The 12,136-nt window shown below is 39.2% G+C and overlaps 1 protein-coding gene across 1 annotated transcript; it reads right to left on the bottom strand.

Moving 5' to 3' along the window:
- Positions 1 to 2,864: 2,864 nt before the first annotated feature.
- LOC124395852 (extracellular calcium-sensing receptor-like) lies at positions 2,865 to 7,445 on the bottom strand. Its single transcript, XM_046864728.1, has 7 exons — positions 7,394 to 7,445; positions 6,996 to 7,182; positions 6,097 to 6,888; positions 5,772 to 5,999; positions 5,447 to 5,570; positions 4,222 to 4,373; positions 2,865 to 4,092 (listed from the first exon to the last, which is right to left on the bottom strand). The coding sequence occupies exons 1-7, from the start codon at positions 7,417 to 7,419 to the stop codon at positions 3,466 to 3,468; spliced, it is 2,136 nt and encodes a 711-aa protein (XP_046720684.1). The 5' UTR covers positions 7,420 to 7,445; the 3' UTR covers positions 2,865 to 3,465.
- Positions 7,446 to 12,136: the final 4,691 nt, after the last annotated feature.

The following is a 12,136-nucleotide window of genomic DNA, read 5'->3' on the forward strand; positions in this document are numbered from 1 at the left end:
CCTTTATGTGAGTGAGAACAACATCTTGATGCCGGTAGGTGCTCTGATTAAGCTAATATCAACCAATTGTCGATATAGATGCGGATGCCCTGAATTCTAAGGAAAACCAGAGCTGCATCCACACACTTCATGAAGGTGCTGGATGAGAGGGCAAGACCAAACGAAATGACCTGATATTGCTACGCTTCTGCCCCAGAAGCGAACCTCAGGAACTTCCTGTGAGAAGGAAGCATGAAAGCATGCATCCATTAGATCTATCATGACAAACCAGTCTTTGGATCTGATTTAAAACACGATCTGCTTCAGGTTCAGCATCTTGAACCTGAGTCTCATTAATGAGCGGTTCAGCCGACGTAGATTTTTAGGAACTATGAAGTACCAGCTGTAGAAACCGGACTCTTTGTCTGGTGGAGAGACCACCTTAATGGACTCCCTCATCAGGAGAGTGTTTACCTCTTGGGCCGTAACCAGAGCCTGCTGGGGTACCACCAAGGTGGGACACACCCCATCAAACCAGGGAGAACAAGACCTCAACTGAATTGTATAGCCTCTGTCTACAGTACGGAGGACCCACTGAGACACGTCTGGCAGAGCTTCCCAGGCTGCCAGGTAGTCTATTAAGAGAATCAGTCTCTCAAGACTAACCTCTGGTACACCTAGAACAGGGGCTATGCCCTGGTGTGGCTCTAGGAGCCTCGAAGGAGGCCGCAAGTTCTCCAGGTCCGCTACGATACAGAGCAGAAATCGCAGGGTTGACGGACCAGGTCCCCAGGGGTGCCAGGGCAGGGCGGGCATTGTGTGATGAGGTGAACCATGCCCTTTCTCTGCAGGATCACCAGAACATCCCATGTCAGGACTTCTTGGCCATAGGTGCTTCTCTGTGAACCCAACAGCCACAGTGGTCTCTTTAGTGGCCCTAAAAGTCTGAACCTCCTGACCATCCGAGGTGCCCCTACGTCAAGCTCTCACAGTAGATCAGCCTGGTATGCCATGGTGTGCAGGCATGCAGCAGTGGGCTGAATACATCTTAGCCTCGATGTGCAGGTCCAAAAAAAAAACAGTAGTCCCCAGTGCGGCGGTTGTGATGTAGGTTGCAGAGAGCACTTGTCAAGCTTTCTGGAAAAAGCAGCTTTCTGCTCATCGGCCAACTAATCTAAATCTAGCTTGCTGTGGAACGAGCCACAACCTCCATACACTCCTTGAACTCTGGCTCATAAAGCGCAGCCCCCCTTCCCATCCTCAGAGGAAGAGAGGCAGAGCTGAAGGTTCTAGTCACAAAAGGAAAAAACTGGCAAGAGCCCATCTCAAAATCCTTTGCAAGGTTTGCGAGTCCAGGAACTATCGTGCCACTCTGAATTTAGTGAGAGCGGGGCCAGAACCACATGGAGCGGGAGCACCTTCCTCGAAAAGTGAACGACAATGCGAGCACAATCGGCTCCCTCAAGAACCGACTTGGCATGCTTCACTCCCAGGCAAACCACACATAGCTGAGAGATGTGCTTTCTCTTTTTGCTTGCTTTTCATATTTTTTGAAAGGTGAGAAGTAATAAAGTACAAATGCTTTGTTACTGTAATTAAGAAGATTTTGCTAGTATCATTACATTACTTTACGATTTATTTTTCGGAAAAAAGTTCCTACTTCTTTCATTTTGAAAACAGGCTCATTACTTTAGTTTTTAATCTATTTGGGGAAATGTACATTTTTTGTCATTGCGCCACTTTCAGCCCTTTAAACTGTTTCCTGTCATTGCACAGCTTCTTCAATCTACCACTGTTGTATCATTTCCTGGCTCTCACACCACAGACCTAGACTAGTTTACGAAGCGAACAGTAACTAAAAAGACATGCTAAGATGGACTATGTGAAAAGGGCAAGTTGAATAAGCAGTGTAGTTCAATGAGCAATGTTTTGCTGAAAAGCCTACTACATGATTTGTGAAAAAACAACATGGAGGGAAAATGGGGACATCTGGTGGACAAAGCGATTAAAGCATAGCAAAACTCTGACAATAAATCAAGGGAATTTGTCAATACCCTAAGACCAATTCCAGTGTCAGATAAAAGCAAGCTGTACCTTACCAAAGTACTGTATCAGCTCATCAACGTATAGCACAGGGTATACATCAAATGTATAAGTCAATACAAAAACTAACCTGAAGATCTTGGGATTTAAAATCAATGCTGAGCTTCAATCACTGTGGTACTCCTTAATTAATTCTATGTTGAACATTATCCTGATGCTTTGTGATTTCCTTTTAAATCTGGGACACCATCTGAGGGTATCTTATGTTGAAGTTTTGGATAAGAGGAAAACACACTTCTGCATAGCACAATATATCACAGTAATTGAAGCTCACAATTAGTTTTAATGCCCACAAGCTTCAGGTAGTTTGTTTTCGTATTGACTTTTGTGTAAAAATGTTTTTGATGTATAACCTTTCCATCAAGATTGCTTTACATCACCATGAGTGTCCGAGTCTTAAGGTGCTAGCAAATGGAGATAATCCCTCATGCCTACAGTATCTTAATGTGTGGGTAATTTTTTTATAACAACCTGTATATTGGAACATTAATTTATACTCGAAATTGTGGTTATTGAAGAAAACAAATACTCTGAATAGATCTAAATCAATGTAGAGGTAAAGTTAACTGTTACACATGTGGCACATGTATATTTTGATAATAACATGGAAAATCAAAACTTATAAATAAACTCATACAAAAAATAGGTCCCACAAAACGATGTATGTATTGGTATTTGTATGTTTATTTATAGAATGATATTACAAAATTATCAATGATTTTCATTTGGAATTTTTGTCCAATTTTGTTATAAAAAACAACAAAAAAAACAAAGGTGCCAACAGTATTTTAGATGTAATAATTATTTAGCAATGTCCAATTAATAAATGCTTTTGCTGCATGCACACAGAAAAAAAAAAAAAATGTAAACAGAATTATACAATTTTAGGTGATGCATTCATTTCTTTCTTTTCATGTTCCAGGTGAGTGTTTAAACACAACACGGTCCTGGTAAGATGTAGTCTTTCCAGTGTTTCTGAGGAGAGGCACTGATGCACTGATGCACTGATTACTGTCCTCTGAACAGTTATCCATGCTTCTGGTCCTTGCAGCTCTAGAACAACTATGAGGGAACAACTCAGATATTTGACAGATATTTGGTGTATCTGAGAGAGCACCATCTATTTCCTATTTAAAGTAGTGTTTAATTCCATTCCCGCTATCTTTGGTGTCAGCCATATTTCAGTGCCTGGTTAATGATGAGCTGCGGCAGGTCTGTGATATATATCAGAGCCTATATTGGTATTTTAATATACTCCTCCAACAAGACCAAATCTGATTACCAAATAATCACCGTATACTGTAAAATTATTATAAAAGACACCTTACTCTAGAGATATAACAAAATTGAAGAAGAAATATAATATATATAGTTATTTTTTAGTCATTTTCCTGGGAGTTTGACCATAATTAACTTTTTTGTGCTCCTCTCCGGCTTCAGTATGATTATGTAACACTTAGGGAAAAAGATACAAGATAGCAAACCAAAGCTTGATGCTAAAATGGCAAATATTTCAACTGCAACAGTGAATTTTCCAGGAGAGCTGACATACGCTGGAATAAAAGTGAGCCACACTGCACAGAATATCAGCATGCTGAAGGTGATGAATTTGGCTTCGTTAAAGTTATCAGGCAGCTTTCTTGCTAGGAAGGCCAACACAAAGCATAAAAATGCCAAAATTCCAATATAACCCAGCACGGCCCAGAAACCTATGGTTGACCCCAAATGACATTCCAGAATGATCTTTTCCTTGTAGATGTTTAGATTTTTAAAAGGGAAAGGAGGAGATGTTATTAACCAAATGACACAAATAAGGACTTGTATTGCAGTAAAGACAAGTACACTGAGTCTCTGTTGTGGGGGTCCAAACCACTTCATGACATTACTGCCTGGCAATGTAGCCCTGAAAGCCATTAAAACAACTAAAGTTTTTCCCAGAACACAGGAGATGCCAAGGACAAAGGTGATCCCAAACGCTGTGTGCCGCAGCATGCAGGACCACTCAGAAGGCTGACCGATAAAAGTAAGTGAACAGAGGAAACACAAAGTCAGTGAGAAGAGCAGCAGGAAGCTCAGTTCAGAGTTGTTTGCTTTGACTATTGGGGTATTTTTATGTCTAAAGAATATTATCGTTATTACCATTGTTAGAAATGCACAGATAATAGACACAGCTGTTAGCAACATTCCCATTGTTTCTTCATAGGAGAGATATTCGATTTCCTTTTGTATACATTCGTCCCTTTCTAGATTTGGCCAGAAGTCTTGATAGCAGTGCGTACATGTCAGAGAATCTGTAGAGAAGGAAATGTTTCAAATTGTAGAGGCATTAGATACACAGTGGATGTAATAAACACAATACAGTGCACATAATAGTGCATCTTTTTTGTAGTGCATTTCACAGTAGAGAGTGGAACATCTGGCCCTAAATTTAGCGAGCTGTTTGAAGGACAAAATTAAACATAACTGCACATAATAATGTTTATACTGGCCTTCAATACATATACCATATTTTTCAGACTATAAGCCGCTACTTTTTTCCCACGCTTTGAACCCCGCAGCTTAAACAACGAAGCGGCTAATTTATGGATTTTTCCTGGGTTTTTCCCGGTTTCACAAACTTCAAGCCAAAAAACTGAGAAAAGCTTCACCGATGGTGATTTTTAAACGCACTTATATTTGGGTGCGCTTAATAGTCCGGAAATTACGGTAATTCATTTATTCATTTATGTTGATCCTACAGTATTTCCTAGTTTAATTGATTTAAGTCACTTTTAACATGAACATAAAGAATTCAAATATAAATTGCTTGAGACTTTTAAAATGTTCATGACAGAAGGGAAAACTATATATATATATATATATATATATATATATATATATATATATATTACCCACTTCATATTGCAACCTGTACCCTGACTGATCATCTGTTTACCGTCTCTCTTGTACAAAAACACCCACTTGGGTATTTACAAATACTTACTTTAATTATAATTTATATAACCATTATATTAGTATTATATTACTATAATAATAATTATTATTATATTTAAATATTATATTATGATAATAATTATTATATTAATTATATTTTATATATTTCTAATTATATTTTTATAATATTATATGAATTATTATTATATTAATATTAATATTTTCTAATTCAATACATCACCGTGTGTTGCAACAGACTTTTGGTACTACCACAAATGCCAATCTTAACTGAGGCTTATTTTTGAGGTACGGCTTATATCACGAGCACCTTGAAATATCATGCTAGGGCTTATATATATATATATATATATATATATATATATATATATATATATATATATATATATATTATAAACTGGATTGTGTGTACCGGTCATATTACTGATCTGTCCATCAGCACACTGTATGCAGTCAAAACAGCAGATAGGCTTCCCTTTCTGTACAGCTTTTCTTGTGCCAGGGGGGCAACTTTCACTGCATACAGATACTGGCACCTATGTTTAAGTAAAAAGCAAAAAAAGGGCTTTAAAATTAACAGGATATAATATTATATGTAGCAAAACAACAACATCAACAATATCATTTCATTATAGAATTGTATTTAGTAATAACTTTCAACAATATATTGTAAGTACTGACTGAGGTGAAATGCATGTATTAAGAGCACTATGCAATTTATTTAGTCTTTTACTGACCTTTGTGGCATTATTTGCCCACACAATATTGGCCATGTTCATTTTTAGGCGGTCCTGTCCAGAGAAAGAAGAGTCATAATGTCCAACAATGACAAATTCATTTTTGGACTCTGTACTGGCTTGCCAGTTTATAATCTCATATTTTGCAACTGCATCACCATTTTCATCAAAATAAACTTCTTCGCCTTCTTTCGTTTCGAATCGAACCCTTTTAAGATGTTCTAAAAACTAAAAAAATAAAAGTTAATAATGTAATTCTGAAATAAGTTCTGTACTGTCCCTATTAATGGATGACATTTCAGCATAAAAAAAGACTATCGCTTACTGTAAAAGGATCAGGCTGCTGCTTTGTAAGACAGATCTCTTTGCAGCCAAGAAGATTGTTTAGTGTATGGGCAATGGCATAAACTCCTTTATACACATTGCTGAAAATAGGCATCAGGGACATGTCAGTGAAAGTGTTTTCCACCTCAGATAATTTCTCTTCTCCTGTGCACACTGGAGCATCATCCAAATCACCAGTAACTGTATATTTACACTTAAAAAGAGTCTCCCATAACTGAATAAAAATGGCGTTGCTTGAAGATTTCAGTAACTTTATATCTAGAATGAAGTCCTTCAGACCTGATACCACCGTTTTGGGAATGGCTAGCCCAATAGCTCCTTGCAACATGTTGTACGTATCTAATGTGACAAGCTCAGAATCTGAGATCCAGGCTTCGGTTCCTACCCACTGGTATCCCGTGATGTTGTGTTCATAAAACACATGCAGCAAAATTCCCACATCCCAGCTGTCAAGGAATCCGACAATCACTCGTGAAGTGGATCTTTTAATTTGCTCAGCGATCCTCATAACTTTTTCTTGTGAATAGGTTCGAAAAAATGGAAGAGAATATTCTATGCAGACACCAAGCTGTTCTGCAAATTTAGTAAATGCAGCCATGCCACTGTTTCCATAATCATCATCTCTCCGTATTGCTCCCACCCAAGTCCACCCAAAGTGCCGGACCATCTCTGCCAATGCCCTGGACTGGTGGTAATCACTGGGAATAGTTCGCAGAAATGAGGGATATTTCTTTTTGTCGCTGAGACACTCACAAGTAGCATAATGACTGATCTGGCAAATAGCACAAAACAGCATAGAACATTGCAATTAATTTATTATAAATGTCATTTTTATTGACCCATTTAAAAAATCTAATAATAATTTGCATAAATTCTTACTAAGGGGATGCTGAAGGGTCCAATGCTCTTTGCTATAGCCATAGACACAGACGAAAAGGCTTCTCCTATTATGGCTTGCACCTGGGCTGGCTTTGTGCACGGTTCATCTGAGGCTTTTCCATGCTCATTCATAAGGGCCATGGCCATTCTAATGCCCACTGCTTCAGAACTACATGTATCGTAGATCCTGTAGCCCAATGACACGCCAGGCAGTAAATCTCTATTGTTGTTAATTTCTTCTACTGCAAAAATTAAAGACTGTGCAGACTGCAATGCTGTGAAATCAAGACTTTTCAAGAAATTCAGAAAGAAATGCTTGTGTTATGTTAATCATGTAACAATGTTTAAGGTAATTCATCTTAAAACAGTATTTCAAATGTTCCTTTATTGCTGCTTACCTCATGCAGGTCACTGGTGGTGGCATAAACAAATAGGATAAATCTGCAATTGTCCAGCTGCTATGCAATGGGAAAATCCCTCCGATTATAATATCACCATCTTTCCAAAGCTGTGGGTTTGCAGCAGCTGTCCTTAAGGTACAATTAGTTCCATTAGCTTTGGAAAAATTAACAATAGTTATTACAACTTGCAAAAGAGTGAAAATGGACTCCATCTACCTAAACAGTTTAAGAATAGAGATATTAGAGTAGAGCACGCATGGCTAGTCTGGATTAACAAGCAGCATACTACGGATTTGTGATATTTATACAGACAATTCTCTGTGGTCAGACATATGGACAGCATATACAGGAGGTGTGACTTTCACAAACGTAGTATCTTCTCAGTGGAGGATTTTACTATGTTTCTTCATGATATGTAATATTATATTATTTAGTATAATGTAATATTGAGATAAATATTTTAGAAAAAAAAACCTTTAGCGTACAAGATTACAGATTTTATTTTAAATGCCACATGATCAGTCTTGTATAGGGAAGCACACATACATACATTGCACTACATCATGCAAAGACCTTGGCATGGTCATTACATATTAATGAGGCTGTATACATTTGATCGGAACTCTGCAATGGCCTGGATTTTTTTATTGCATATCAGTCATACAGACAACTTGCAGGTTTAATTCTAACCTTTTTTAGAGTAATTAAGGCAGTATTCTTTAATAGCATAGTTTACATTTGGCATTTACTAGTTAACAGTTTTATTTGGTGGCTGTGACTGCTATATTTTAGTGCCCGAATAGTACCAAATATTGACACTATCAGGCACTCTTGAAAGAACAAGTAAACCGGGTCTTTTTTGTGTTCTATACGGCTATTCAAGCGAGTCAACCAGCATGTTAACAGAATTCTTAAATTGATAATAACTAAAAACTGCAATTTCAACAGGTATGTGTAGATTGTATATGTCCACTATAGATGTATTTATTTCACTATACAAAATGATATTTTATAAAAGGCTTATCCTGGCCAACACAGTCTCACCCCACATCGTCACATATCGACGTTGCCTCGGATGGCGTAGGGAGCCCCTTTGCATCGCTTTTCAACGTAGATGGCCGTCCTATACACTTAATCACTTATTATTTATAATAAATATTATTTATATTAATGAAGACTTATTATTTATAATAATAAGTGTATCGGATTATTTATACTATATTTAATAAATAATAATAATGTTACGAAATGTCCACTACATACGACTGATTCGTTGGTTGTCCCCCGGCCGCGTCCAAATCTGAAGATAACCCGAACCCTAACCCTAACCCTAACCCTAACCCAAACCCTAATCCGAAGATGAGGGATTTGCTTTGAAGTGTATAGGACGGGCATCTACGTTGAAAAGCGACGCGGGATTTGCATTGAAGTGTATAAGCGATGCAAAGGGGCTCCCTTCTGCGTCGGATGTGTACGCTATTCGAGGCAACATCGATATGTGACGATGTGGGGTTAGACTGTGTAGTCCTGGCAGAGCAAAGCTATTACAGCATTTCGGACCCTGAGCATTCCTCACTGTTGAGATGACCTTTCAAGTATGAAGGCATTGACTAGAGGTGCATAGTCACCCATTTATAGTCTTAAATGACCTATAGTAAACAAATTATGCATGGCAATCCTTGCAGGCCAGTTTCACCTGCCAGTTGGTTCCCTGAACCAAGGACCTCATTGGAAGAGCTCTCTCCATCATTTCCCTGTCCTTAACCTGTCAGGATCCTTGGACTTTGTTTTAGATATTCTTTGGTCCAGTCATAGTGTGAGTTTCCAATTACTGCAAATCTGTAGCCCTACCCAAGATCTTTCCTCCCAAGGAATCTGACCAGTGACCCCAACAGGCAACTCAGTATTGCAAGACCTTGTCAGGTCATGTGAGACTGTAAGTTTTTGCTTTGGCAGCCACTCTCATTTCAATAGTCACATTAAATTATTTTTTTGCGGTCTCAACCCAATAGCCCAATCTATCTCCTAAATGGAGGGAGCCCCAGCATATAAGAGTCCTATCATTCTTGCTAGGTCAGATACTGTGATACGTGATAACATGATTCTTTCATCATCCAGAATTTCCATGCTACCGAAGCCAAAGGTAAGGTACACACTTCGCTGTTTTCCTGGTGCTGGTGTTCTCAATGTCACTGCACAGGTACCCACGATCCTTAATCAGAACTAAGGAGCTGTGGTCCTCCATGTCAGAACGAACGACTAGGGGTCCTCTTATTAGGGGTCGCCACAGTGGATTATTTATTTCCACATTAACCTGTTCTCTACATCTGCCCCTTTCAAACCAACTACCTGCATGTCTTCCCTGACCACATCCATAAACCTCCTCTTTGGCCTTCCGCTTTTTCACCTGCCTGGCGGCTCCATCCTCAGTAGTCTTCTGCTGTACTCCATGTCCCTCCTCTGCACATAACTAAACATTCTCAATTCTTCACCTTGTCTCCAAAACGTCCTACATGCTTTCCCTTTCACTCTTGCAGAGACCCTTCCCTCACTAATCATTCCTGCTTTCACTTTTTTCCACCCACTCCACCCTGCCTGCACTTTTTTCTCCACTTCTCTTACACACTCTCCATTACTTTGCACTGTTGACCCCAGGAACTTAAACTCCTAACCCTTTACCACCTCTTCTCTCTGCAACTGCACCACTCCACTGTCCTCATTCTCATTCACACACATGTTCTCTCTTTTAATCCTTCTGACTTTTATTTTCCTTCTCTCCAGCGTGTACCTCCATCTCTCCAGGCTCTTCTCAACCTGCTTCCTACTCTCACCACAAATCACAATATCATCCACAAACATCATAGTTCATGGAGACTCCTGTCTGACCTCGTCCGTCAACCTGTCCATCACCACTGCATACAAGAAAGGGTTCAGTGCTGATCCTTGATGCAGTCCAAACTCCACCTTGAACCAGTCTGTTGTTCCTACTGCACACTTCACTGCTGTCACACTGTCCTCACACATGTCCTGTCCACATACTTCACTGCCAGACCTGACTTTTCCTTAGCTGTTGCCACATCCCTATTTACCTGCTTCCACATCTCCTTGTAATCCTGCCTAGTTTTCTCATCTCTCTGCCGATCCCAATTCTGTTTTGGTTAACCTTTTTTCTCCCTTTGCTCTCCTGCACTTCCTCATTTTACCACCACGTCTCTTTGTCTTCCTTTTATCTTTCCAGCTGCCACACCAAGTACCTTCCTTGCTGTCTCTCTTATCACTTCTGCAGTAGTTGCCCAATCATCCAGCACCTCTTCACCACCACTCTTCCCTGAATCTCACACTACAGTCTTTCTCCTTCAGTTTCCACCATCTTATCCTTTTTTAAGTCCTCACTCTCTCTTCTTTACCTCCAGTGCCATCCTACATACAATGCTGTTTAGCTACACTGTCCCCTGCCAGCACTTTACTGTCTCCAATCTCTTTTAGTTTGCATCTCCTGCATAGAATATAGCCCATCTGTGTGCACCTTCCTCCACTCTTATACGTCAGCTCTTTCCATGCACACCATGGTAGAACAGTTTAAACCCCACTCCAATGTTCCTGGCCTTACTTCTTTTCACTTGGTCCCCTAAAAACACAACATATCTACCTTTCTCCTCTCCATCATGCCTACCTCTCTCCTTTTGTCAGTCATAGTACCAACATTTAAAAAAGCAACTCTAACCTAAACTCTCCTACACGTTTCCTATCCTGCTGTCTCTGTAGACGTCTTTCCCTCTCCTTCTCCTCCTTTGGCCCAATTTCCACTGGGAACCTGTTAGCTAACAATAGCTGTGGCGGTCGTTGGTAACCCGGGTCTAGACCGATCCGGTATGAAATTCAGGTTTGTAAATGGCATTTGATTTGTCATGTTTTACGCTGGATGCCCTTCCCAATGCAACCCTCCCCATTTATCCAGGCTTGGGACCAGCACTAAGAGTGCACTGACTTGCAAATAGCCCTAATAAATTGGCTAACGTGTCCTAATCAGACTTACCCTTTTTTCACAACCTTATTATTCACTTTTAACATTCACGTTTGCATATTTACTAATTGGCAAGCAGGGTATTTTTTTTTCCCTCTGTGAGTGGATCAATTGCTAACCACCCCAATACACATAAATGTTACTTTGGAAAAAATCCGGCCACCAGGACATGCAGGGCAAGCTTAAAACTAAGACATAAACTTATTTAGCTATTTTGCTGTGACAATCATTAGCAAATAGGCTTTCTTCAATTATGCCCATTTTAGAAATCTCTAAATGCAAATCTTTTCAGATTCGGACGTAAACCTATAAAAGTACTCAAAGTCCTCTAATGCCAGGCTCTTATAGGCACATGTTAAATGGAAAGAAGTAACAGAGGATTGGGTTATCTACAGCAAATACATTGTCACTATCACTTTTTGACTTTGTTAAAGGTCCCTGTGTGTATTCATATGTAATATCAAATATTGTTAAACATTGTTTTTAATGGTTAGAAGGGGTGAAACTGACCAGAAAAGAAGGCTGTTGAATGTCGACACATATTAAGCAAAAGCAATGATGGCAACTCTGTATGTAGAGCATTATTTAGCTCTAATTATAACAAATTTTGCAAAAACTAAAATAATATACAGTTATGCTAATTTCTTGCTTTCTTTTTTTTTTTGGTATTATACATGTTTTAAACTTTTACTGAATCAGCTTGTGGTAGCAGCTGC

This window comes from Silurus meridionalis, chromosome 13, assembly GCF_014805685.1.
Source record: "Silurus meridionalis isolate SWU-2019-XX chromosome 13, ASM1480568v1, whole genome shotgun sequence".
Lineage (NCBI taxonomy): Eukaryota > Metazoa > Chordata > Actinopteri > Siluriformes > Siluridae > Silurus > Silurus meridionalis.

Excerpts from the sequence above, each read along its gene's own strand:
- LOC124395852 (XM_046864728.1), bottom strand. The coding sequence starts at position 7,419 with ATGCCACCACCAGTGACCTGCATGAG. Across the intron at positions 7,183-7,393 it reads CCACCAGTGACCTGCATGAG|GATCTACGATACATGTAGTT; the intron begins GTAAGCAGCAAT and ends ATTGGGCTACAG. Across the intron at positions 4,093-4,221 it reads TCTGTGCATTTCTAACAATG|CCTTCTGAGTGGTCCTGCAT; the intron begins GTAATAACGATA and ends TTTATCGGTCAG.